Raw genomic sequence first — 26,782 nt, 5'->3', positions numbered from 1 at the left:
CGAGGCTTCCGCTTAAAACTGGATACTTTAATTTCGGCAGACGTTAGGTAAACGACTTGGTAGTATACAGTTTATACATGAGTCTGCAGCAAGGTTCGACAAGTTTGTCGACACCTTGAATCCAGTCGACACCTTGAATCCAGTCGACACCTTGAATACAGTCGACACCTTGAATACAGTCGACAATGGTGTTCACTGTTGGAGTAGAAAACGACAATTTGAAGTTCGTCAAGTGGACAATTCCATTAAAAAAGAAAATCAAAAGTGCTAAAAAATTCTATTTTACTGAATTAAATAGGCAAAACGGTGAAAGGGATGAAAAACAATTTCAGCTGACTCGTTTCACCAATTACACTTCTCACTACAGCCTCTCATGGTCGCACGTCCATGTTGAATTTAATCAAGATTTCAAAGGAAAAATTGAACTCGACATCAAGCTTTGTTTACAAGAAGTCAAAAGCAGTATCGACGACTCGAAATCGAGATCAGATCATAGCGAAACTATTCCGGATTACCACCGTTCACCGTGCGAAGTTTGGGTATTCGCCAACAGTGAGAAATATTTCCTGAAAAAGTCGAGTGATTCCGATTATTGGAAATCGGAATTCTTCCGTGTAGGTATTCAGGACTCGATGAATTCTTCATCAATCTTCTTAGAAATTTGGATCAAATTCAACCCCTTCGACGTCAGAGAGATGAGCGCGCATCAAAACTTGGCGGACTATTTGTTTGTCGAGCAAACCAACTGTGACGTAAAATTTTGTTTTGACGACGGCCGTCAAATTGGCGGTCACAAGAGAATCCTGTCAGCCAGGAGTACCGTATTCGCAGCCATGTTCAAACACGACATGCAAGAAGCCAAAACGGGAAAAGTTTCCATCAAAGACTTTGACCTAGAGACTTTCAGAGAACTTTTACACTTCATTTACTTGGGAAGGACAAGTGAACCTCTGGACGCAAGTAAAGCTCAGCCACTGTTTCTGGCGGCAGACAAGTACGACATTTTGGACTTGAGGGAGGATTGTTCCCGAAAATTGCTCTCATCCATGCAATTGTGTAACGCAATTGAATTGATGATCTGGGCGCACAACAACTCAGTCGATCACGTCAAAGAAGCGGCTCTTGAAGTGGTGGTTCGAAACGGCAAAGAGATTTGCTTGCAGCAAGACTGGGAAATGTTAACCATAATTCATCCTGAACTCTGCCCGCTAGCAACTCGGCGCATGATGGAAATAGCGCAGTTTCCAGCAGTTAAAAGAAAGGCGAGTAATTAATTCCTTGCAATAAAAATTTTGAATTTACTACAGTTTAATGAATTTATGTTCCGAATTTATAGTAATCAGAGACGAAAAATAAACTGTTTGTCCTATACGCTTTCCAGATCATCATTAGCTAATAAAAAGAAAACATAATTAATAAGGCTAGTTAAAAGAAAACTGAACTGTCAAAAAACACAATGTACACAGGACCAATTGACCTTAATAGATAAAAAAAAAATTAGACCGATTGCAGGTAGACGTAGGCAAAAGGTAGATGAAGGAAACGAACAAATTAGTTTCTTATCCATTAAAAAACAAAATTGGTTTCTTATCCGTTGAAAAATAAACAAATTTTGTTTTTAAGATAAAAGTTAGGATAAGGAATATGAACGGCCAAGACAGGAGCAATGACTAAGTTTCAATCGCAATTGCCATTTGGGTCTTGCTGTGGTACCATTGAACCTCAATTCAAAATTTGTTGGCGATACATTTTAGACAAACAAACAAAAAGTAGATCTATTAAAGTGTCGATTGCAATTGTTAATGCTAAAAATACGATGCCAATCACATTTGGTAAAGAAAACAACGACAATTGGAAGTGCGTCAAATGGGAAACGGAACTGACGAACAGTGTGGACCAGCCTCCAGCTCCAAAAAATGAGAAATTCCAGCTGATCCGTTCCTTGTCGTCGGTTTTTCATTTTAATTTGTTATGCAGGTACGAGCAAATCATCAACGCGAATGAAGCTCAGACTGTAGCTCAGACTGTCTTCAGAAAAGGTTATTTCGTTCAACGAAAATACGAGATTGAGCTATGCTTGCTGCAAGTCGATAATAGCAATAACAGCGATCCGACCAGAAGTGATGCTCAAACTATTCCAGATTATTATCGCCAACCCTGCGCTGTCTACGTGACCACCAGCGAAAATGGAAAATATGACTTGAAGAAGCTAACTGATTCGTCAAATGTTTGGAAGTCTGCAAAATTTACAATCAACCTTAGAACTGACCAGTCTAATCCGATGTTTACCTTTGAGCTTTGTATCACCTTTAACACTCTTGGATTCAACGAGATAAAAGCCTTGAAGGTGTTGACGGATTACTTTTTTTTCCAGCAAGCCAACTGCGACGTTCAGTTCTGCTTCCAAGATGGCAAGCACATTGCCGGCCACATGAACATCCTATCGGCCAGGAGTCCTGTATTCGCCGCAATGTTTAGCCACGAAATGAAAGAGGCAAGAACGGGCCAAGTTGCCATTCAAGATATTCGGCCAGAGATTTTCAAAGAACTTCTCCATTTTATTTACTTGGGTCGCACATGTGAACCCCTGAATAATGACACTGCTCGACCCCTATTCGTGGCAGCCGACAAGTACGATATCGTCGACTGAAACACGAGTGTGTCCGTTTTCTACTCACGCAGATTCAAATAAACAACGCAATAGATCACATGGTTTGGGCGGACCACCACTCGGTTAAAGATATCAAAGAAACGGCTCTGGAACTCGTCGTTGCCAATGGAAAAGCAATTTGCCAAACAGTTGAATGGGAGCAACTAACAAAGAACTATCCGGAACTTTGCTTACTTGCTGTTCGGCGCATGATGCTTTAGTCAAGCTTGAGCTAAATCTCAGCTTCTACAAAATAATTACATTAAAAGAAAATTCAAGCTTTCTCAAATGTTACTCCAAGTAGAACCATACAAATGTAGCACGAGATTTTAAATAAAAGCAAATAAAAAAAAACATCCAAATTTTGAAGATGAATTTTTTTTTTGTTGAGTAAATCAACTGCGACATAACATTTTGTTTTGACGGTGGCCGTCACATCGGCGGTCACAAGAAAATGAAATCGCCATGTTAGTTGAAAATCAACTCTTGCAGCACTAAGCTGCTCCAACGACGAACCCTGGCGGAAAGTGTAAGACACTAATTTCCTTGAGTGGGTGTAGCGAATATGTGTAAGGGTTCGTTAAAGTTTTGCAATTATGCAAATTTAATTCTAAAAAACTTAAAAATTTTTTAATTGAACAAATTGCGTAATATAATAATGCAAACGATCGAGGAAAATCTGATGCAATAACGCTTATATTATTTTTGCAGGATAAAATTAAACATGCGAAACACCAGTTGCAATCGGCTCAACACTCGACCGAGCTGATATAAGGGGGTCATGGTTCACGGAAAAAGTAACCGAGTTTTCTGAGCTTATCTGAACAATCTTCCGTATTCAGAAACTAGCCAAAAAGTCAAAATGCCCTGCAACTCCTCGTTTCCAGCTCTAAAGCCTCTCCCGGGATCGAAGAAATCATTTCCAGACGTTTGCAGCCGTGTTAACAGTGGTATGGTGAAAATATCAAAACCGGATCTGACCCCAATGACTTTAAACGCTTCTCGAAAGGTCCACATTCATAACTCTTCCGTATCTGAGCTGCTTTTCGATCACGGTGCACCTCTTGCCAGTAAACGCTTCAAGCCCAAACCGGGTACTCATCACGATTCGTCTGCTGTTTCCGCTTGCCTCAACCAACAGACTTGCAAGCCTTCGAAAACAACAAACGTGAGGTCCAAAATTCCAGCGAGGAAACCGATTGTCAGCTGCGTTGAGAGTTCTAAACGCAAATGGGACAGCGCTACTCTTTTCGAACCGAAGAAAGTGACTGTCGGCATTTCTCCTTTGCCCGGCAGGAAGAAAACTTTGAACGATTTCATGGGCAAAAAATTCCGGGCCACACCTGCTCCTTCCACCACTCACAAACCTTCGATGCCGGTGGCGCCCATCAACAAACTTCAGTCAGTCAGGGATGTAAACAACATTATACATTTGGATCCGGCTGAAGAGGCTGAGTTGGAGGAGTTTGAGTTGACTGAAAGGGCAATCCTTCAACAAGTGGATGCCCAGAAAGAGATGACCCCCTCTCGTTCCCTGAAGAAAATTGGACCCGGAAAAGAAGATGTTGTCTGCAAGGAAAGATCTCTGGTGAAAAGTTTGGAAGACATCATTTTGAGGGAAGTTTCCAGGAGAAAGACGGCACTTTAAAGGTGCGAAAACGTGGATCAATCAAAATTTCTTTGTCTGATGTTGCTTGAAATGTAAGTGACTTATTTCTGTCGTCGATTCATTACACGAGATTTCAAATAATTCAATTGTGTTAAATAGTTTTCATTTTAAAATTATGTTGGAAAATAGTAGATTGGTGTGTACTTTATGCTCAAAAGATCTCGATCAGCGATCAGAGTCTCCTGGCAATTAAAATAGCGCGTGCCATTTGGAAGTAAGAGCTCTCTCTGGAATTTGAAACGGACAACAGAGGCCTTCCAACCGACTACGCCCAGTATGATTTTCTTGTTTTCGAGATGTCACGCACTTGGAAAATTGTGAGACGCAGCTCGGCAGGTTAAGCGACGTCATGAAAAAAAAAAAAATTATTTCTCGGTACCTGGGCATTTTTTGAGTTTCCGCATAAACGAAAATCTATTTTTTGTTTTGTTTTTGGTAGTTGGAAGAACTTCCGTGAGATCGATTTCTTTCTCGATATTCGGCTAACGATATTTAATTTAATCAGCTTTGGCTTGAGTTCAGAAACTTGGGTTTCGGCGCTATAAACACACTTTATACTACGCACAAAAAAATGCTACAGAAATTTAGTGAAATTCAATTCCGAGTTCAAAAAATTTCTCTGGAAATCCTTGCCTGCCGCATTGAAAACCCGGTAAAAAGTACGGCTCAACTAATCGTTATCGTAATGTCTGATGATGAGCACAACACTGAAAACTTGAGCTAGGCTTCCTTCTTATTTGGCATCTGCGTGCAATGGTAACCCCAATAACTTGATGATCCAGGACCGAAAATTTTCCAAACGGACTGCCCTGATCTCTGCTCTTACCCAACATACAAAATTATTTTGGACAATTTGCATCGTCCTGGAGGTGCATTGTTTAACCAGAAATCAACAAAATAAGACAACAAAATTAGTTTTCAAATTATCGACAATAATCTGAAAACACTGGGAAAATTAGAGATAGATTATCCAAGGGCACAAACAACGCAATAGTTATACTTAAGTTATTGTGGTTATAAGATAGAAAAGCAAGCTTATCAGCTTGCCGCGAAGGGATAGTCGTAAGCCAGTTGAAAACTGTCTTAAATGACAAATTCGGGGCCTACTGTTAAGTCGGACTTGTTCACAATTCACGCTTTTTTCACAGACTTTTAGGTCTTAAAACGGGATTTTTCTGACGCAGTTCAATATCGTTGCAAGTTATTTACGTTTGGTTTGATCAACTCATATTTTCCTATTTTTACGCATAAAGTTCAATAATTGAATTTAAAAATAACCATCATTTAGTCAAATAACTACAAAACATAAATAACATCTGGTGGTGATTAGATGTGAAAGTGAAAAAGTTGTAGTCGCCACCGCAAGATGTCACTAGTCGTTAATCAATTATTTTAACAGTTTTTCATTAATTACGGGAGAACTAATCAAGTAAATGAAATTATTTTTGTTCTGGTCGCACCGCATATTTTTTGTGTAATTTTTAAGACCAAAAAGTCTGAAATGTGTCGTAAAAGGCCCGAGCTATGGAGCGTTACATACACACATACATACATACAGACAAAGTGACATGGCTTTTTTTTTTCTGCGTATGCGATTATTAGCTTCGCCCTTCGGGCTCGCAATAACGAACGAAACGCAAGCCAGTGATAACCTCTGCCAAACCGAAAACCATTCAATCATCAAGAACGAACGTGCCGTGAAGCACGCGCCGTTTTCAAATATACATATCCGAGGATTTCCAAAGTCCACTTTGTGTTGCAGTTCAGTTGGATCGACACATATGGTCGATTACGTGACTGCTTCACTAAAAGATTCGCATGTAGGTACAATCTGAAGTGCATACATTAAAAGTGAACTTTGGTCATAATCAAAGTTCTGACTTAATCCAAAAATATTCCGAGTTTGAATTGAGTGATATTGAAATCAGTCTCAAAAGAGTTGAACGACAATCAGGGTCGCCCATTTCCCGCTGGCGATAATGCCAATCTCAACCGAAGAAAGGAACGGCATCGTCTGCGTGAAATGGACCACTCAGATTGAAGAAGGATTTCCTTTCAACGGCAGTAGCAGCGAAAGCTTCCAGCTCAATCGCTTCCTCAAGTACGTCTACGAGTTGAACGTTTCGTGTGCCTACAACGAAATCATGTGCCTAGGGAGAAACCGAAAGTTTTGCATGGAACTCTGTCTAAAGCAAATCGGCGGCCCTAAGGACGATTCCAGTTCCACGGACGACGACAGAGAAGCCGTTCCCGATTATTATCTCCACCCCTGTGCAGTTTGTTGCGTTTGCGTCGTCAACGGCCAACTGGAGAAAATCCCGTTGAAAAATTCGCCGAGTTCAAACGAGTGGAAATCGGAGAGATTCATTGCGCAACTGACGAGCCCAACCGTCACCTGCCAGCTGTTGATCAAGTTCAACACCGTAGGTGTCAGCGAGATGAAAGCGCTCAAACAGACGACAGACTACTTATTTCTCCAGCAGACCAACTGTGACGTCCGATTCTATTTCGAAGATGGCCAGCACATCGGCGGCCATGTCAACATCCTTTCAGCTAGGAGTCCCGTGTTCGCCGCAATGTTTAACCACGACATGCAAGAGGCCAAGACGGGCATAGTCATCATTCGAGACTTTCAACGAAACATTTTCTTCCATTTGCTCCACTACATCTACTCGGGCAGATTGATTTTGACCACAATGATGACCGTTGGCACGGCCAAATCCCTATTCGAGGCTGCCGACAAGTACCACATCGAAGACCTGAAGGAGGAATGCGCATCTCTGATATTTCTGGGCGTCAACGTGAAAACGGCCATCAACTTGATGATCTGGGGCCACTTGTATTCCATCGACAAAATCAAACAGGCGGCCCTCGACGTGGTGGTCCGCAACGGCAAAGAAATTTGTTTGACCAGCGACTGGGAGTGGCTAACCAAGGACCATCCAGATCTGTGCATAATGGCAACTCGGCGCATGATGGAGGTGGCTCAGCTCCCGTCAGCCAAACGAAAATGGGCGGAATAATAAATTGTTATGCAGTTTCTTAGAAATCCTTCAACATTTGCTGACTCAAGAGAACGTCAATTCGTATCCATTTCGTACCCAATGTGCTTTGAATGTATCGTGATCTGTTACACGGATTAAACTTTTATCTGGCTGGCTATCAAGTTACGCTTTCAATGTAAACTGTCAAACAAATAACCGGACCATCTGAAAGTATGGTCATCGAGTTGATGATCGAGATTAGAACATTGCATTTTTAATCATGTCTCGTCTACACGCTGACCCTCTGTTCCACATTCTGGGTACACCCACACCACAAAAGAAACAAAAACAAAAAATAACATCTTCCGATGAAATTCAAGTGGGCCCAGGGTATATAACAACAACACCTAACGGTCCCAGCCCAAACTTTGGTACGTATCGAATAACACCCCGAGTTCCGTTTTGGTGGATGGGAAGGAAATTGTGTGTTTGGACAGGGGAGGACCACTTGCGGAAACGGACGTCCTCGGTCGACAGCAGATTTTATAACGTTAAAAAAACCAAACGAAAATCAGATGTTTAAAAACAAGTCATTTAAATTTAAAACCTAATACGTTCAAAATTCATTGTCGTCTACATATAACTCAACCAAAACGGAAATTGGTGGATTTTTTTTTTTTAAGTAAGTTGGATCCGATTAGCTTTCTTGTGCGGTTTGGCGTGATGTCTAATCATCCCTCCTCTCAAGAAAAGTCGTAATCTAATTAAAATTCTTGGAGCAGCCATACACTGGCGCGCTAACGCGCAAAAGATTGAGCGGGGAGAGAGAGTACAATGTCACGAGAAGCGCCAGCAATAAGCGAGACCAGTTTAAAGTTTAAACAATGAAAAAAAAGGGGTTTTTTTAGTGGATACAATAGGCCTCAACCAGAAAAAAAAAAATCAATATTTCCCTATATTCTCATATAACAGAAATATGCGATCGATTTCTTTCTTTTTTTTTCATGGACTTCGCATATTTTGAAACAAAAAAAAAACTTCACACATTTTCTTTGAAAAACAAGGGAAATTAGAGCGAAAATCGGCTTTGGCTGTATTACAGGACATGCACAAAATTGTAAGATTTCAGTTCTTATCATTTCTGAGGCGTTTCGTCGACTGGAAACAAGATTGCAAAAAGGATTGGTGCCAGTCGAGTGGAAACGGGAATTCCAAAAACAATTTCAAGTTTGATGTATAGTTCCATCTATTCAAATCATTTCTTCCAAAAAATCGGTAAAAAAAAAAGATAGAACTTCATTTTTTAAGAAAACGAGGGAAATTTGATTTTCTCCAGAGGAAGTTGATACAGCAAGCTCATCACGAAGAGCGAGTGTCTTTTAACCGCAACCTGCTACCAGAAATCAACCGCTAGACTACTATACTACTACTTTACAATGCAGTCTACTTTCGATCTCGTCTTCAACCGACCCTGCATCAACTCCGGTGTCGTTAGCTTCGGAGCGAGTCGTAGAAGAAAAAACAAAAAAAAGAGTCTCCGAGAAATCGGAGACGACCCAGGTATTTTAGGGGAGTCAAAATTTTATTTTTAGAAAAGGAAAAAATTGACCTTTACAGCATAAGATGTAATACCTCCTCCTCCTCTATCTTTCCTTCGTCTATTGTCTTACAGACATTTTTGCTTTTTCTTCCTGGTGGGACGTCTACTTCTTCCAGGACAATAATTTCGAAAATCAATTTCGGTGATCGACATTTCCACCCTCAAAAACGGCTCCGCATACCTATCTCTACATTTAATATCATATCTCCTCATCGTCTGCCTAGTTTAACTTTGAAAAATAAAATAAAAATTAAATTCTAGAAATCATTCAATGACCGCCGATCGAGGAATCGGAGCTGCATAATAAAAAACAACACCAGCCGTCGTCTACCAGTTAACTCCCCTTTCCGCTCCATCTGCCTTGAAGAATGGACTGATGGCCATCCCGATATTATTAAGCCCAAACTACCGAATTCGATCTGCATAAGAGGGAAGGACGAGAAGGATCAAGCCAAGGCACGAGCTACAAGAGCGCACTAACTAACTAAACTACTCGGAGCCCAATGACACACAGACAACACACACACACACATGCTTATAGAACTTGGGGAAAATCCTTCCGACATGGACGCTAGTCTACTGACGAGGGGGGAGCTCGAGCTTTTTTTTTCTCTCTCCCGATGTCTACAACTCATCAGTAAAATGACAAATCGTACGGCTTCAACCCGACACATTCGACTGTGCAGCTCTCTCCGAAATGTGTGTGTGTGACTGCGCACGCGTTGGCGACAATTTGTAAGAGGCTTGGGCTACGATGACGACGACGAACAACCGGGTGCACGTCAAGAGAGATGGCAAGGAGGGCGAAGACAGTTGTAAGGCCTCCAGCGGGAATAATAAAAATTAAAAAAACCGTCCACCTTTTTTCCCCTATGGGACAATACACCTTGATGTTCGGTTAAGAGTACAGCACTAACATCATCATCGACCCGGTAGTTGTTATTTTTTTTTTTTTTCCATAATAGGCTCGACTGTGTTCCCAATTCCAAGCGTCGCTAGTAAAAAAACACAACCGGGTGGGTTCAGCTCGACAGCCACGCCTTTGTAATACCTCTTTATCCAAAAGGGATTATTCTTTGCATTTAAATATTTTTCGTTTGTTTCTGTGCGTCAATTATCGATTTCTTTTTTTTTTTTTTAAATCAGCGATTAGGTGCAGTCACCGTCGGCAGCTACAATGTCTTTTTTACACACACAACAGTAGTTTTAATTAAAATCGTAGCGTAAATCAATTTCTGGTAATTGACGGGCGCGTGCTGCGCATTTTTCGGCTGGGCTCGGACCAGCCGGCGAAAAGAAAAAAGGGGGAGAGAGATCATGGGCAGGGTGTTAATGAACAAGAGTCAGCTGGAACAACAGTTGCCTTTTTTTGTTCTTTTAGAAGCTGAGCTAAACAAACCCCCTCCGCACGCATAAAAACTCGGCATTAATTTTTTTTTGGGTTGTTCAATGAAATGTTGTTGTTGTCGGCCTCTGTGTAATTCTAAACGCGGCTTCGTAGGCTTCTCTCTTGCCACTCATTTTCGGCCAAGGGACAAAAAATCGCACCCAGCCTTGTCAAGTGTCAACGTCACTCTTCATCAATCTCGACAAGCACGAGACAAGACTTAATCTTCGCAGTTTGTCTTGGTTAAAAAGTAATAACTTCCCCGTTGAAAAATGCAATTCAAGTAAATCAAGAGGCTGGCACTCAATAGGAGATTTCCCTTTCTCCGCTTCTGGGAAATGAAATTGTGAGTGAATATCAAAGAATAGCTAAGGGAAAACAACCGCAAAAGTTGACAAAAGGCACGCGCGAAATGTCTCCCAGGATTGATATCAAAGTCCCCCGGGGTCGGAGAGGTACGTAAATATCCGATACAAAGAGCAAATAAAAATCGTAACAACAAAAAGAAAAGGGAAGGGAGGAGATTGAAGAAGACACGCGTCATCGATACAATTCAAGGCGGTAGGCACACGTGCACTGGGTCAATAACCACCGGCTGATTACCGCATTATTATCAACCAATCATCCGCAACTTTGAATGTGAATGTCGGATGGGGGGGGGGGGGGGGGTAGTAGAGTGGGGAGGATGAGGATCGGTGTACACGTTGTATCAATAGCGCACACACACTTGGGTCTACTTTTCTGCTTGCGGATTGTGATCCCTCGGCAACCCAAGGAGGAAAAAAAAAGAGATGAGGGGGGACCCTCTCCAAAAAATATGGATGGATCGAGTAATTTGATATGCTCGACTAATATGGATCTAAAACTCTCTTCGGAACTCTAATACACGTAATCTAATCAAATTTTTGTTGGCCATCGACAAAAAAGAAACAAATTCTGTCCATCAACGTTTTTTCCTGACGAGACAATGACCGGATGAGGTTATTGAATTTTAATCCATTTTTTTGTGAAAGCATTTTTGGTCGCTCTAGTTATTATTACGCGTATATCTAGCGTCTGGTTGTTGTTTTTATTTTTTCAAGGGGGGAAAAAAGGATGGTCTCAAATTTCCAATATCCGCAGGTGAGAATTTAATACACTCCGGTCTCTCTTACTCTCGTCTCTTTACTTGGTCACAAATAAAGAGAATCGAGGGTTACACGTATATACACTGGCTTCTAAAATGTCCCGGAAGAAACCTTAAAACACGGAAGCAGGAAGTTCAAGGTACACCCCTTTATCTTTTCTATTTTTTTTTTCACTGGATCATCCACTAAATAGTAGACTCTTTCCAGCTATACAAGATAGATGTAGCTTCACTTGACTATCCGGGGGTAAAAAAAAAACACACAAACAAACAACCATCCATTCATCCGGATTAGATTGAATTTCGCGCGCTTCCGAACTGTGGTGCGCCCCGCTATATCCGATCATCACTTCCCATGTGACCGACATTAACCACGAGATTTTTCGGATGTGAAAAAACAGAAAAAGAATAGAGTTTGAATGATGAATCAATCCTACCTTATAGTTGTTCCCCCCTCTGCTCTAGCTGGTCTGGTTGTATCTTGTTGGTGGTGGCCGCAGGTGTGGGGTTGCAGGACGAGTTTCGCTGGAACTGTTTGCGCAAGAGATTTGGTACAGAGCTCCCGGACTGGGAATCGATCAGTATCGCATCAATTCCCAGGCATCAAATTCGTTTGTTGAATCTCCGCCGACCCTTTTTGAAAAATAAAAATGAAAATTGATTACGGGGGCGTGTTTAGTGTAAAATATTCAAAGTTTTTTCTTACCTGCCGAGTCAATCCGGCGGAAGTGGTGCATGTCTATAAATATGAAATTAAAGTGAAACGAAAAATTACTAGGGAGAAAATAAAATTCAAATAGTAACTTGATCTTTTTCTCGAGTACCCGACAGGCGAGGGTTGGATCAACGTATTTTTTCTTTTTTATTATTCTATCCATCTTCCAGGTTTCGAGGTGGAAATGATATTGGGTCGTCTCTGTCTCATCTCCGGAGCCGCCAAGAGTCCATCATCATCAAACCCCCTTAAAAAATAAAAAGAATACAGTAAATATTTGTTTTAAAAAAGAAAAAAATAAGGGTGGACAAAAGAAAAAGGTAAGTTGATGATTAGAACCCCACACAGAATTATTGGATCGCCTGGGATCATTCGATCACCTGGGCGACGATCCGGGGGTGTCGTTTCTCATTTGTAAACCCACTTTCATTTATTTAGTCTATACTACGTATACTTTGAGTTCGTTCCTTATAGAGAAAAGGAAAAATGTGTTATTCATTTTCCGAGACAACAGACACAAGAAGAGACGAGCTCTTCTTAATTCTTTCATTTTTTTTTCTAGAGGGGGTTTTGGAGCACTTGACTTGACGCGCCATCTGGTCACCGCTAAAGTTCACCCCCAGAAGACGAGGGAGAAGAATGAAAACGAAACAACACACACACACACAGACAACAACACACACATACACAAGACACACAGAAAAAAAAAGTGGTAAACCGATCCGATGATCACCTTATATCTACCCTTCCTCTCGAGACCATCTTCTTTCCACTCACTAAATTCAAAAATTTCATATAATCACAAAAGAAAGAAAAAAATAACTTCTCTCTTTCTACCCCACCACCACCGTGAAGATGATCATCATCAACGGTATTCATCACAAAATATTCTCCATGATATAACAGCTCCGTCTAGGACCCCCCCTAGAATTTTCTAACCGTTGAAATATTTGATATTTCACGATCAAATTTGTTTGAGCTCCTTCATTGCATAATTGGCCTACCAACGCGTTTCTTTGGCCCATAACTACTGATTTGATTGGGAAAAGATCAGTTAAAAAAAAAGTTAAAACGAGTTGAATATGAACCGAGTGACCTACCGGCTAGACTAGTAATTAATCAAACTAAAAGTATTACAAGATGATCAAACAACATGTAAGAGATACAAAGTCGAGTAAAAGGAGCTCTAGGAGAAGAGTAGGAGGACCGACAACATTACAGAGATAGATAGAGAGCCAAAAAACTAAAGGTAGAGGGATAAAAAATAAGGAGGGGGTTTTTTCGATGGTGGTGGTGGTGGTACATTTTGGGTGAAGGGTGGGGAAGGTGGTGTCCTGTGACATTAGCATGGAAGAGGAGCGGCTTAACTTGTTGGTGCCCTGATCCTGTTTGTCAGCTTATATACAGTATTTTTTTTCTCTCTCTCTCTCTCTGTTCCTCCGTGTGTCGTCGTCCTCCTTCCTCTATTCCATGCGAGAGATAGGGACGGACGAATCGCCGGCCTGCTGGATATATATGCCCCATCTCTTTTTTCTTTCTTTTTTAGTTTTGTGCCGGCTGGACCGAGCACAGCACAGGACACATTCTCTTTCCCGGCAACGAAGCGACCGGACAGTTCAGCTCATCAGTCTAACTTAATCGCTCGACGCGGACAGTTGCGTTGGCGACTCGATTAAGACTTGCTATACCTTCCATCTACATCTACTACTACTACTACTATTACTCCATCCTCCCATTCTTTCCGGTTTCCCAGAAAACAATTTGACATTTAGCATTTATTTCGGCAACATCAACTAGCAAAGTTTCGGTTTACCCCAAGACAATTGGACGAATACAATTCTCAAGCCTTCTACGTGGATACTATTGCGCATCAATGTCCCAGTGATTACGTAGTGCTTCTCTCGCCGCTGCAGCCAAGGATTTTAAATTAATTCGGTCGCGCCGGAATTCGAAGAAAATTGCAGGTAAAATAATGATTCCGTCTCCTTAAAACTTTTTGGGTCGTGATGAATGCCAAGCCGGGCGTGCAAAGCCGGCTGACGGCAAGAGTCGGAAAGCCAATAATGGCCGTTATGGGTAGTGGGCGGAGTTATAGGGTGAAAGAGTCGGCCAATGGGAAACGGATCCGTACGGGACGTCGGTGACGGTGCGTGCGCGCGCGCGCTTCTCTTCCGCACTCGAGCGGTGCCAATCCAATTGCGTCAATCCCTCGTTCGTTCGGTAGATCCACCGACAAATCAAATCAGGCTCGTTCCCCATGCCTCGAATGACGTTTTCATGTTTGTATTTTCTTTTTCTTTTTTCAAAGAAAGAGAAACAGCAAATCCCTCATCCTTAAACTGCGCTGTGCACGAAAAATTGTGATCGAAAGAAAACGTAAAAGTATCCGGCATTGAATTTGTCTTGAGAGGGGGATGGGCACAATTCTACCGAGAAAAACCACGACAAACCGATTCAAAGCAAAATCGAACGTTTTAATTACTAGTTGAAATCTTTCGTCAAAATCACCGAGAAATCCAGTAAAATATTTCTTCTCCCCCCACCCCCTCTTTCCTCATCTTATCATTGTTGTTATTGGTGGGGTCCATCCGGCGGTTAAACGGGAATCAATCACGGTAGGGCTAGCTTTTTGGTTTCCGCCAAAGAAAAGAATAGAAGGCAAATCAAACCGAATGAAATAAGGAAACCGGGATCACCAGGGCAACAGCATAATTGCTTTTCGAGAGTCGGGAGTCCTTCCTACGGGTTCCTCCCCGTCGTCGACAGCGGGAGTAAAAAAAAAAAGTGGGGGGAGCGCGCGTGCATACGTGGCACTGGACGGTCTTCCCTTACTACTACTCTCAAAGACTCCAATGCGCGTACAATAGAGAGAGAAACCTTTGACGCATTTTTTCTTTTTCTTTTCTTTCTCTCGACTTGCCGTTCGATAAAAGCTAGGGATGTAATATTCGGATCGAGTCCCCTGGCAAAACTAGGAGCGTGTGACGTCTGACGTGAATGAAAGAGGCAAAGGAAACGTTTTTCGGGAGAATTAACGTCATCGCGAAACGTATCAATCAGAAAGAAGCCGGAACAGTTTTCGATCATACCTTGATCTTTGCAATGCCTTTTGTTGTTGGTCTTTTAGGCACAGCAGCATCCAGGGCAACCAGGACTTTTTTTCATCAGGACTGCTCATACTCTCGCTCACTCAGTCTGACGCTGCCTCCGGCTTCAATATAAAAAGATGGAGAGCTGCTACGTACCAAACAATCCCAATTTCGCCTCGGTGGACCAGTGGACGCCTCCCAGTCCGACATCTCCGCCCGTCACTTCGTCGGCTGAAGTCAAGCAGCATCATCAGCAACAGCAGCAGCAGCAACAACAGCAACAGCAGCAGCAGCAGCAACAACAACAACAGCAGCAACAGCATTTCACTCATCATCACCAACATCATCACGATCCCGTGATTCAACAATTGTGCGACTCGGCCGATTTAGTCCACTCAGGCAATACAATTTCTTCATCGGTCGGAAACGATCCTTCCAGTACCGGTCAACTGACTTCACTGTCCGCTTTGCCACCCGTACAGGTAACAAAAAAAAAATAATAAGAGAAAATCAGAATCGGTTAGTCTAAAAATACTTAAATTTGAAAATGTTACCAGGAATTGTTGGGTCCCTGCCGAAGTCCAAACGGTGACGGATCCGGCGGCAATAAAGATCGAGGTGGAGATCCATTTTCCGGCTACTCGTTGACGGCATTGGACTTTGAGCCTTTGCCTGGATTTCTCACTCTCAGTTCGTGTGCATCTTACAAGTGAGTTTCTTGCAGGTCTGTTGCTTGTCAATTATAACTGTACTCATCAGCGTGTCCGATTCAAACAGACAACACCAAGAAATGGGCGACTTGCCACTAAGTTTCAAATCCGGACAATCGTCCCATTCAATCGGCAACTACGGCTCCTTGTACTCTAACCATCACTCGCCCCAACCGCATCCTCACCAACATCAACAACAAGGTCCCATGTCTCCATTCTCCGCCGCCGTGGCTGCCGCTACTCAACAGCAGCAATCGCAAAATTCCGCCATGAATGGCAATTCCGGCAACGGTCAGTGCCAATACTCTTTCCACGGAGCAACGTCGACGCCATCCCAAACGGCAAAGATGCCCCATCATCACCACCCTCACCATCATCACCCCCACCACCAATCAGCACCGGCTAATTCGACGCCAACTTATCAGGACAGTAACTACGGAGGAGCTGGATGCGGAAGCGCTGGAATCTTTCCGTCCATGAGCGTCAACGTTTCGATGAATATGACGATGGGCATGGGAATGAGTATGGGGCCTACCATGAGTTACGGAATTGAAACTGGCGCACCGCTCCAGTGCTGGAACACTCACAACGTCACCTCCGGAATTCATCACTTACCAGGAGTTGCGGCAGCGGCGGCCGCCGCCGCAGCCGTGACGGTCAACCCGAACAATACGGGTTATCCCATTGCCCCACCAGCTCAAGCTCTACTTAGTCCAATCCAGGTAAAATTTAGAATACATATTAACCTAAAATAAATGAATCAAATCTCATTGGTACTATTACTCGAATCCAATAGGTTTCCTACAATTCTAATATTTACCCGACATCTTTCACACCATCTTCGGCATCCGGTTATTGTTTGCCCGGTGATTGGCGACCCACTGCTGCGGATCCCCCAGGTCTTTACGAGCTCAAGGAGCTGAAAGAGTCGTCGCCCAGTCCATTCAGTAACAGTGGCGGAAGTGGAAAAAACTTTGCCAAGTCCAAATCCTCCCCCGTGGTCCAACAACAACATCAAAATAATTACTCGACTTATCCGGCGGTGGAAGCTTATCCCATCCAACCCGGAAGCAACAGTCCTGTGGCGTCGAAAAAACGTTCCATTCAGGTGAGGCAACCCAGCGTCACGCCGTCGGTGCCCAGTCTGACGCCAACAGTTGACTACGATGGAGAAATGGCGTCCTGCGGCAGTGGAGTCTCGAGCAGCAGCAGCAGCGGAAGCAGCGTAGGATTAGGCGGAGCCGGACAGGGGAAGGCAAACTTGTGCCGGGTTTGTGGTAAAACGTACGCAAGGCCCAGCACGCTCAAAACCCACATGCGGACCCATTCCGGCGAGAGGCCGTACAGGTGCGGTGACTGCCACAAATCTTTTAGTCAAGCGGCCAATTTGACGGCCCACGTACGAACCCATTCGGGAGAGAAACCATTCCGTTGTCAGATCTGTGACCGGCGCTTCTCTCAGAGCTCGTCCGTCACGACTCACATGCGGACGCATTCCGGAGAGCGCCCCTACCGTTGTCGAATGTGCAAGAAGGCTTTTTCAGATTCTTCGACACTCACCAAGCACATGCGAATTCATTCGGGCGAGAAGCCCTATCAATGCAAGCTGTGCTTACTTCGGTTCTCTCAGTCGGGTAACCTCAATCGGCACATGCGAGTCCATTCGGCTACGTCTTGATCTGTTTCGGGTTCACGGCTCTTTTAAAGGGGAAAAAAAAGGTAAAGTCTGATTATAAATAATAATAAAAATCATGTCCAAAAAATATCTCCTTTGCGGGGGAGGGCTTGTACAGTGTCAATTTACATCACATGCATTCCCCAACGATTTCAATGTTGTTGTTTTTTCCGTCAAACCAAAGTTTTCCCTGTTTTTTTTTTCGTCTGTCGCCAATATCGTAAATGTTTCTTTCCCAAAGTCACATCCCACTTTGGCTTGCGACTGGTCGCCTTTGCGTCCGAGGGAAATTTCTGTTTCGAAATTCTCATTTTAATATTTACGACTGATCTCACATCACATGTAAAAATAATACGATATCGAATACAATACACTTGAAGCTCTAGTCATTCTTTCCGGACTTATTTCAATTAGGTTGACTATTAAAAAGAATTGTTTTATTCTTCTTCGTGGAGTCTTGGCAACATGCCAAATAAACTAGTAAGCTATGAATAAGAGTGGTCGAATCATTGCATCTCTGCGAAACATTCTAGCAAGATCACCTCGAGCTCATGTCATAATATAGAGTAAACGTATGAGCATTTGCCCGAAGATGATCTTTGAAACAAGGGAATCACGTTCGCACAGATTGAATGATTAGGGACTTGGATTTACTGCCATCAGAGCTGAATATTTGTACAATCTCGGCGAGTGTTTACTTGGCGACGCCTACCATCGCGGGACGGACGATCCTTTCGTGAAGTTTGTAGCCGATCTTGGTAACTGCTATCACAGTTCCCGGTTCTTTTCCTTCAACGGGCTAAGTTACATAATACAAATTTTTCTTTATTTGAATAAAATCATTGATTTTTTAAGAAATAGTACCTGTTCAAACAAAGCTTCATGATGATTTGGATTGAATTTCTCCCCTAGTGGACTAACTTGAGCTAACCCATGACGCTTGAACACCTAAATTCAGAAAAAAAAAAAAAGATTATTAGTTTTAGAGATACTCTTACTTAATCAAGTGATTACCTTTTGGAGTTCAGCCTCAGTCATCGTCAAACCCTCGTACAGATTTTTTAAATGGCTATTTGTTTTTACTTGATCAGCTGGTACACATTCTGTTGCTTTTTGAAGAATGTCTGAAACAGACAAGAGATCCTTGCAGAAGCCTTGGATTCCAAACAACTTGGCATCCTCAATCTGCTTAGTCAGACGCTTTCTCATGTTCTCAGTATCAGCCAAAGATCGTTTGTACTTATCCTGCAAAGAAAAAGAAGTGATGCAACATGAATGGCGAAAAATATTTAAGAAGTACATTTTACATACATCAAGATCACTACATTTTTCTTTATAATTTTCAACATCTTTGTTAAGACTTTCAATTTCAGCTACCAGTTTTTTCTCATTCTCAGAGAGTTCAGGAGCTGTGGCTTTTTCATCGGCTGGAGTAGACAAATGTCTTACAGCACTAACAGAGCCATGGTTTAAGTAATTTCTCCTGCAAGATTAAAACAACAAAAAACGTTACAAGATCGCAATCATTTCCCAAGCATGACGCTCGCAGACGTTCTTTTACAAAAAAATCATTATTCATCACACAGTTTTCACACCATAATTAACAACTCGAAATATCAAGAAAAAATTTAGAAAGTGGATATACCTAACAATTCCACGAATATTGGGAATTAAGCCCTGAGATACTCGTAAACACGTGGACGCCATTTCATGCAAGCAAATTCCCCCCAAAAGCTCACAAATTCCGTCTGCTTACTGAGTAACGTTTGGTTTGAGTGAAAGGCTTATGCAACCAACAGCAACCACAAAAATTAATAGTTGCTATGCCAGCGCCACCGCTGCCTAAGGCCAACCCAGCCTCCTCCGGTCCTCCCCCTTTACAACGTCCTTTAAAAATTTTTACAGATGCACACCTAAACACTAGCAGCAAGCAAGCACACACGATCATTCGTGTAATAATAGTGCAAGGAGTGCAAGGTCCAAATATTCACGAGGTTCCAGTTAGAACGGCCACAACGCAGGTAAAAATTGGTTGAAAAGTTTTGTGCGCCCAGTAACCCTTTTTAAACGTCACCGTACTATTTCTTTTTCATTTAAAAGGCAAGAAATTTGACATTTTCGTGTGAGATACCCAATTGAGCGACACAATGTCATTGAAGCAGAGTTTCCGATTGTTGCGAAATGTTAGTTGCTTTGTGAGAAACCGTTTCCCCAACAATAGCTTTATCAGGCCACAAACCTGTGTCAGACCCCTTGCTACCAATGTACCCAAATATTGTGTGAAGGTTGACGGCAGTAATCAGACAGAGAACCCCATCTCAGATCAGACAAAACAAGAATTGACAAAAATTCCTGCTAAGATGCTCTTGGCCTATACGTGTGAGGTTTGCAGCACCAGGAACCAGAAAACTATTTCGAAGCAAGCCTACCAAGTTGGAGTCGTGATTGTTAAGTGTGATGGATGTGCTAATAACCACCTGATTGCTGATAACCTTGGCTGGTTTACTGATACCAAGAAACACTGGAACATTGAGGATATCATGGCGTTAAAGGGGGAAACTGTAAGGAAGGTTTCAGACGAGGCACATGCTTGGGAGGTTGTCGAGGATATAGTTACCCAAATGAAGATTTCAGAAGATAAATAAAAATTGTGTCCCATTTACATGTTTTAAGACCTCGAAAATACTTGGATAGTTTCTGATAGTAATTCTTTTTTTCCTTATCCGACAGTGATTGATGTATGAGGAAATTTAACTGAAACCACAATACTGTATCATCTGGTACTTCATTGCATCCTTGAGTAGCCCAACTGTTGTATCTGCATCACCGTCTGCTTTGTGAGTCAAGTAAATTGTACATACCATATGATATTTTTGTTACTTACTGTACTAATTTAGAATAGCCCGCGATGGAGAAAACAAACTACGACACAATTGTTATCGGAGCTGGACTAGCTGGTATTTCTGCAGCCCGTACCCTTATACAGAATGGGGTGAAGGACGTTTTAATACTAGAAGGTAAAAGGAACCTGTTATAGTGAAAACAAGTAGGACCGAGTCTAATGTAGACTTTACAATGTCAATGAAGCCCAAGAACAACCCGGAGGTCGAGTGCGCACAGAGTTTATTCAAAACTTCCCGTTCGATTACGGCGCCCAATTTATCCATGGCGAAGTTGGCAACCCACTTTACGATTACGCAGCGAAAAATGGACTGCTGCTGAACATTCCCTCCTTTGAGGGCGAAGGTAAAAGTAAATTACAACACCAAAATGGACATTTGTTGATGACAGAGTTGATTTTGCAGGTAATTTTTATACTCAGTGTGGTATTCGTGTGGATCCCGAAGCAGTTGAGGAAGTGGAGAAATTAGTTGAAACTTCGTTGCATAATCCGGACGCCATCGCATCCGAAAACATTCAAGAAATTTTTGATGCCGTCAAGAAGGAAGTGCATCACGATATTAAGCTAGAGGGTCTGCTCGAGTGGCACAAGAACTACCAGCTGATTGATAACGCCTGCGAACGGCTGGACGAGTTATCGATTGAAGCGTGGAACCAATACCAAGAGTGCCCTGGAAACTACTGCCAGTTAGTAAAAGGCGGATTTATCGCCATCGTCAACCACCTGTTGACTGGGATTCCCGAAGATACCGTCAAGTATTCCCAGCCGGTCGAGAAAATTGTTTGGGAGGGAAATAATGCTGACGGTACTGGCGTTATTGTGAAAACAGTTCACGGAACCGAATACCACTGCAATCACGTAATTGTCACTTGTTCAATGGGATTCTTGAGAGAGCATTGGGGCGATTTCTTCCAACCCAACTTGCCCGCTGAATGGATTGCAAGATTCAATTGCATCGGTTTTGGATCCATCACCAAAGTTGCCATGATGTTTGATGAACCGTTTTGGGAAGGGTGAGTACCGCCTCAGCGGCAGCTTTATGAATTTTTTTTTGTTTTCAAAATTAAACTATTTCAATTTTACACAGACATTGCAAAGGATTTCAGTTTGCTTGGACGGATACTCATCTTGGACATAGTCTAGCGTACAAAGAGCCCTGGTATCACTATCTAACCGGCTTCGATGTTGTCCAAGCCTCCAATCCTGCTGTGCTTCTTGGTTGGGTCGGTAGTAGAGGAGCTCTTTATCTGGCCGAACAGGACATTGGAGACGAAGAACTGGGCGAAGAGTGTGTGAAAGTTTTGGAGGAATTCACCGGTCATCCTTCAATCCCGAGGCCTTTCAAAACTATCCGGTAGATACAAAATTCGCGAATAATCTCGCCTTGGAAAAATCAATAATTTCTTTCGTCTTTTTTTTTTTTTAGAACTCGCTGGCACAAGAATCCTTATGTCCGTGGGGCGTTCAGCTATCGAACTGGAGTGTTCGACCCTGCGATTCTTGACCCATTGGGACCAGTGGTTGACGAGAAAACAGTAGGCCACTAAATTTCTTTTAAAATAGCGTTAAAACAAGTCTCCACATTTAATTTTGGTTTTGTCAAGGTTCCTTCACTGTTTTTTGCTGGAGAAGCTTTGGATCTTTCGCATCATTCGACTGCCCACGGAGCTTTCTCGTCGGGCCGTGATCAAGCGATGAAAATTGTCGAGTTGAAGAGGAATCTGTCGAACAGTGCTTCGGGTTCAAACTAAGAAAACTGCATTTTTCATTTCGATTTTTCAATATTCGAAAATGTTCACGCATAGCACAAAGAAATGTATTAGCCAGATATTTTTCAGAGCCAAGTTTAAGCCATTGTTCTATATCAAATTTAATTAAACGGGAAAAGGGAGTTTGCAAAATAAACATAAAGTTTCAAATTTGTTGTTAAATCAAACATGCCTAGGGCTTTCACAAAATTGTGTTCAATTCTAATGAGTCTGGTGATAAAAGTAATGACAAAGAGAAATATGAAGTACTCATAATGTATTCTCATTTCAAGCCAACAATTAACATATGGAATGGTCATTTTCAGGGGTTATACCTGAATTTAGATTCAAGTTTCTCTCATGGCACTTTTATTGCTAGCTGAAAATAATACAAAACACTACACGAGCTTGATATAGATTGGCCAAGTTTAACGTCGAGGAGCGATGAGTAAAGGCATCCCTCCTTCCGGTTTAAGAATCATGTTTAGTGACTCTTTGATGGGCAGACGGTGCACGTCTATTCCAAAACGAAACTGGCGGAGTAGAGTCGACACGATCACCTTGTCTTCGTACATGGCGAATTTTTGCCCTGAAGGAAAGCATTCAATTTAATTAAATAAAGAACCAAAGTTGTTGCTGAAGACATACCGATGCAGTTTCTCGGCCCTGCGCTGAACGGAACATAGGCGAAAGGATTCCGGCCGATGACTTGATCAGGTTGGAACCGCTCCGGTTTGAAAGCTTCCGGATCAGGAAAGAATTCTTCGTTGCGATGTAGAGCATAGATTTGAATTCCCAAGGATGTATCGGCCGGGACATTGTAGCCACTTAAGCGGACATCCTCATTAACTCTGCGTCGAATCAGCGGGACGGGCGGATGCCGGCGCAGCGATTCCTTGATGCAACACTCCAAGTACTTTAATTTTGACAGGTCTTCTAGACTGCATGGCCTGTCTGAATCACCAAAACACTCGTACAGCTCTTCATAAACTCGATCCTATTCATTTAATGACATTAATTTGATTTCATAGAAACTATTTCGGTGCATAGTTCATACTTGTTCAGCCGGATGTGTAGCCATGCAGTAGAGAAACCAAGTGACAGCTGCCGACGTGGTATCATGACCCTAATAAGGTCCGGTTAAGAGATGTCCTTTTGGGGAATCATCAGACAATTAACTTACCTCAAACATGAATGTATCAACTTGATTTATGATGTCAGCTTCGCTCATATCAGACTCTCCGTTCCGGGCTGATTCCAGCAACAAATCTAGAAAGGCTCGTCGTTTCTCTATTGCGCCATGAAAAGAAAGAAAGTCGTTATCATTTCAGAAATAATTTAATTGAATTCTGTTGCTATACTTGGTCCCGAGTCGCAATCAACTTCATCGGCATCTTGCTGATCAACTATTGTCTTCCTTGCGACCACAACCTGATGATTATATCGTTTAATAGATTTGTTTGTTTTGTTATTTCAAATGCAAAATTGAAAAATTAACCTTTCGAGTGAAACTATGAACGATGTCCAAATACGTTTGGAATTCACGTCCGTGAGGAGTGAACTGAAAGTAAATCCAGTCCGGCAGCAATCCCAGGAGAGAATTGACTCTTCCTTGTATCATGGATTCGACTCTGTCAAATTCCAAGTTAGATGTATATTCATAACTAGAAATTAAGTTTCTCTCTCACCTGTCAATAGCATTGATGTATTCAGAATCGTAATTCACTTGAGCGTTTATCTGAATTCCCATGGCAGCCTCTAATTAAATCATAAATGATTTCAATGCAGCTGTAAGCTTGAAAAGGACTTAATATGGAAATTATACCGCAAATAATGTCCAGAGTGCAACGTGATGTCATGGGATAAATATCAACTTCATTTTCGTCCAGTATTCTCTTACTGATTTGCTCGACAAAAATCTGAGAGTTGCGATTAAACACGTCGAAGAAGCCATCAAGGATTTGAAAGTGAAACGCGGGAGTCAGCAGCTTCCGATCCTTTCGCCATTTATTCCCTATGCAAATTGGAAAATTTAGAAAATTCAAGTTGATATACAATTCAAATCGCCAATTTGCAAACCTCCTGATAATAACAAGCCATCGCCGAGCCACGGTAAAAGAAAAGCTCCAGTAACGCTTTTGTTGATGTGAACCTGACTAGCCAAAATGGCCTGGGAAATGTCAAATAGAAAGGTTAATTAATATCGTGATACTATGAGAGTAATGTTTAACGTTTAAGGACATTATACCTCGACATCAGAAGGAGATGATATGTTCACTATGGGGAACATTCCTCGCCAAAATCGATAAATATGTCCATAAGCCCTCGTCCATTTCACATTAAATATCTGCAAGAGTCCTAATAGATGCAAATTACAATATGTATTTAAAAATTACAATATTTTTTTTTTACGTTAAATGTACCCAACCGTAAATTTAAAACACAAGGAAAAACTCAATGCAGCGTTTAGCCTCGTTAGACTCGACGTAAAAACAAAATTAAAGTTGCATATGCCAACAATAAAAGTATTAAATAATTAAAAATGTCGGTGAGATACGGGGTTCCATTTAGGATATTGCTGATCCACAGGAACACGGGATCTCGTAATCTATTCTATTCCTGAATTTTTCTGTGAATTACATAACGTATACGTATAATTCCCAAATGTCTTCAGGTTTGGGTCACCCATCCACTTACTGACCGCGCACTAGTGGGCTGCACATGAGTTTCATTTGTTAATGTTATTCAACAATTCCAACAGGTGGTCATCAAAACTCTTAAGAATAAGAATATGCATCCATGATGCATCACTAATATAATTTTGCATGACAAGTAAATAAATTTTCCTTAAATTATTCATCTTATTACGTTAGTTCATTCAAGATTTTGTAAAATAGCTCGTTTGAATTAACCGATTCCTTTCGTTATTTTTTCCTTTCACGCGCTAAAGAGCTTGATTGTATCACTCCAGTTAGCAGTATCCATAAATTTGATTAATTTTAATTTGAGAGAATCAAGATTTGTAAAAATGCGGATAAAAGATAAGTGAAAGTTATACCTGTCGCTTTAGGCTCTTTGAAATCCCTCCCCTTTCTTACCCCTCTGGGCTTCTAATCAAAACTAACCTGTTTGAAGCTTGTTGGCAGAAACCACACTCTAACCCACCCCACAGGCCACTGGAGGAACACACTTTCTGATTGAATTTGAAATATAGGCAAATAATGTTTGCTTTACCTGGTCCATCTCGAGGAAGTGTTAAGATGTTGCCTAAAAATGGCAATTTCAGCGGTCCGGGAATGTTGTCTATTTGCTGGAAAAAATGAGAGCGTTCCCGTCTCCAATACCAGACAATCAGAGCGACGAAAAAGAACAACAGGAGATTCAACATGTCCAACGCAATAATAGTTAAATTCGGAACAATTCGAGCGTCGATTCAACGTATTCCACCAATTCAACGTCCTCTTACAGGAACAGGAGGCGATTATTGGCAGTTGACAAAAAACAAAGCGCGTAACTTGAAATGGTCACCGAAACTGTCAGGCAAATGTCCACCTGGAAAAAGATGTTCTTCTACCTGTATAACCTGAAATCGGGTAAAACAAAATTTTAGCGTTTGTCACCAACGTTAACAAAGCCATCTATTGGATGAAGAAAAAGACGTGCATCTCTACTATTCTAATAAATTTTCAATTCAACAAATCAAAGCTGCTGACCTGTAGGGAAACGTGTTTGAAATGTAATGTAATCCAAACAATAAGTGGGCAGTGACACAGCTATTTCAAAATTCTTATTTCACAATCCGTTATCGACTTTTGACTATCTAACACATAGAATGAGAAACGGAATGTTTTAGAAAAACAACTTCCATAACGAGCTCATTTGCATGTGTTGAACTGTCAGTTGGAAATGCCATTACTCATCCTCGAATCAAGCCAGCAAATATAGCCCGAAGCTTTTGAATGCTGAATCATCAAATACCAGGACTTTGTACGATTGAAAAGATAGCTCTCTATAATATGGCAACCACAACATTTAAATAAGGTAATATTTTTTTTTCAGGTTTTTCAATGCGGTGAGCGTTGGCAAATGATGCGTCAGATTTTCCCTTATGTAATTTTCTTTCTCTTCTGTCCGCATACAATAACTGCATGGCCCACAAATACACGGAATTCTATGCATTTAATTGCCGGTTGTCATTATTAGGGATAGCCTATAAAGAGGTTTGCTGGTGAAAATAGAATCTCAACCAGTCGAAAGTCGCGACACGCTTTTGATCACCCAAGTTCGGTTGCGCTTTTCTAGCCAGCAGCCAAAACCCAAGTATAGCTATTCCCAACACTTGACCAATTGTCCCGCATGAACAGGTTAAATAAACATACGTGTATAGCGGCTCTCAACAGAGAGAGAGGACCGTTTTTCACGCGGAAAAAACCAAACCAAAACCCCCACCCGGAAAGTTTCCGCTCCGCTGCGAAATTGGCTTAATAAATGCCTAGAACTCTCACGTAGCAATAAATAGACTATATG

At 41.8% G+C, this 26,782-nt stretch overlaps 7 protein-coding genes across 14 annotated transcripts in view; 4 read left to right on the top strand and 3 right to left on the bottom strand.

The window, feature by feature from the left end:
- The window catches only part of LOC124315547, a 28,904-nt gene extending 13,444 nt beyond the window's left edge, over positions 1 to 15,460 (bottom strand). The window contains exons 1-3 of one of the 2 annotated variants that reach the window (XM_046781295.1): positions 15,377 to 15,460; positions 12,123 to 12,378; positions 11,854 to 12,049 (exon numbers count right to left, since the gene is read on the bottom strand). The gene's annotated coding sequence lies outside the window, so the exon portion shown is untranslated. Of the gene's footprint in view, positions 1 to 11,853; positions 12,050 to 12,122; positions 12,379 to 15,220; positions 15,349 to 15,376 lie in introns of those variants that run through there. The other variant, XM_046781297.1, reaches the window with a different exon arrangement.
- LOC124316035 (speckle-type POZ protein-like) lies at positions 177 to 1,274 on the top strand. Its single transcript, XM_046781772.1, has one exon. The coding sequence runs from the start codon at positions 186 to 188 to the stop codon at positions 1,272 to 1,274; it is 1,089 nt and encodes a 362-aa protein (XP_046637728.1). The 5' UTR covers positions 177 to 185.
- On the top strand, positions 1,573 to 4,405 carry LOC124315469. Of its 3 annotated transcripts, XR_006911499.1 has the most exons (3): positions 1,573 to 3,219; positions 3,362 to 3,600; positions 3,660 to 4,405. XR_006911499.1 is itself a non-coding variant. In XM_046781169.1 (2 exons), exon 2 carries the CDS (start codon positions 3,513 to 3,515, stop codon positions 4,296 to 4,298), a length of 786 nt encoding a protein of 261 aa, XP_046637125.1. In that variant the 5' UTR covers positions 3,098 to 3,219; positions 3,362 to 3,512; the 3' UTR covers positions 4,299 to 4,405. The 3 variants fall into 3 exon arrangements, 1 of the variants encoding a protein (XP_046637125.1); XR_006911498.1 differs by having other exon boundaries at positions 3,362 to 4,405; XM_046781169.1 differs by having other exon boundaries at positions 3,098 to 3,219; positions 3,362 to 4,405.
- On the top strand, positions 13,637 to 17,990 carry LOC124315179 (protein glass-like). Its single transcript, XM_046780661.1, has 5 exons — positions 13,637 to 14,095; positions 15,259 to 15,702; positions 15,778 to 15,929; positions 15,998 to 16,652; positions 16,727 to 17,990. Exons 2-5 carry the CDS (start codon positions 15,358 to 15,360, stop codon positions 17,606 to 17,608), a joined length of 2,034 nt encoding a protein of 677 aa, XP_046636617.1. The 5' UTR covers positions 13,637 to 14,095; positions 15,259 to 15,357; the 3' UTR covers positions 17,609 to 17,990.
- A 30-nt stretch (positions 17,991 to 18,020) lies between these two features.
- On the bottom strand, positions 18,021 to 19,425 carry LOC124315589 (grpE protein homolog, mitochondrial-like). Its single transcript, XM_046781363.1, has 5 exons — positions 19,251 to 19,425; positions 18,917 to 19,088; positions 18,620 to 18,850; positions 18,470 to 18,553; positions 18,021 to 18,404 (listed from the first exon to the last, which is right to left on the bottom strand). The coding sequence occupies exons 1-5, from the start codon at positions 19,310 to 19,312 to the stop codon at positions 18,300 to 18,302; spliced, it is 654 nt and encodes a 217-aa protein (XP_046637319.1). The 5' UTR covers positions 19,313 to 19,425; the 3' UTR covers positions 18,021 to 18,299.
- A 70-nt stretch (positions 19,426 to 19,495) lies between these two features.
- LOC124315314 (spermine oxidase-like) lies at positions 19,496 to 22,426 on the top strand. Of its 5 annotated transcripts, none has more exons than XM_046780908.1 (8): positions 19,496 to 19,626; positions 20,336 to 20,442; positions 20,508 to 20,622; positions 20,693 to 20,851; positions 20,911 to 21,520; positions 21,595 to 21,861; positions 21,934 to 22,042; positions 22,112 to 22,426. In XM_046780908.1, exons 3-8 carry the CDS (start codon positions 20,514 to 20,516, stop codon positions 22,256 to 22,258), a joined length of 1,401 nt encoding a protein of 466 aa, XP_046636864.1. In that variant the 5' UTR covers positions 19,496 to 19,626; positions 20,336 to 20,442; positions 20,508 to 20,513; the 3' UTR covers positions 22,259 to 22,426. The 5 variants fall into 5 exon arrangements, with proteins under 5 accessions (XP_046636864.1, XP_046636863.1, XP_046636867.1 ...); XM_046780907.1 differs by having other exon boundaries at positions 19,497 to 19,626; positions 20,503 to 20,622; XM_046780910.1 differs by lacking the exon at positions 19,496 to 19,626 and adding an exon at positions 19,706 to 19,788.
- Positions 22,192 to 25,894, bottom strand: LOC124315286 (cytochrome P450 4C1-like). The gene is made up of 11 exons (XM_046780855.1): positions 25,490 to 25,894; positions 24,504 to 24,613; positions 24,335 to 24,425; positions 24,081 to 24,269; positions 23,944 to 24,013; positions 23,754 to 23,886; positions 23,617 to 23,686; positions 23,439 to 23,545; positions 23,313 to 23,381; positions 22,904 to 23,252; positions 22,192 to 22,844 (listed from the first exon to the last, which is right to left on the bottom strand). The coding sequence occupies exons 1-11, from the start codon at positions 25,641 to 25,643 to the stop codon at positions 22,684 to 22,686; spliced, it is 1,503 nt and encodes a 500-aa protein (XP_046636811.1). The 5' UTR covers positions 25,644 to 25,894; the 3' UTR covers positions 22,192 to 22,683.
- Between the last annotated feature and the right edge of the window lie 888 nt (positions 25,895 to 26,782).

Source organism: Daphnia pulicaria, chromosome 11, assembly GCF_021234035.1.
Source record: "Daphnia pulicaria isolate SC F1-1A chromosome 11, SC_F0-13Bv2, whole genome shotgun sequence".
Lineage (NCBI taxonomy): Eukaryota > Metazoa > Arthropoda > Branchiopoda > Diplostraca > Daphniidae > Daphnia > Daphnia pulicaria.
This window is presented reverse-complemented; position numbering and strand designations above follow the sequence as displayed.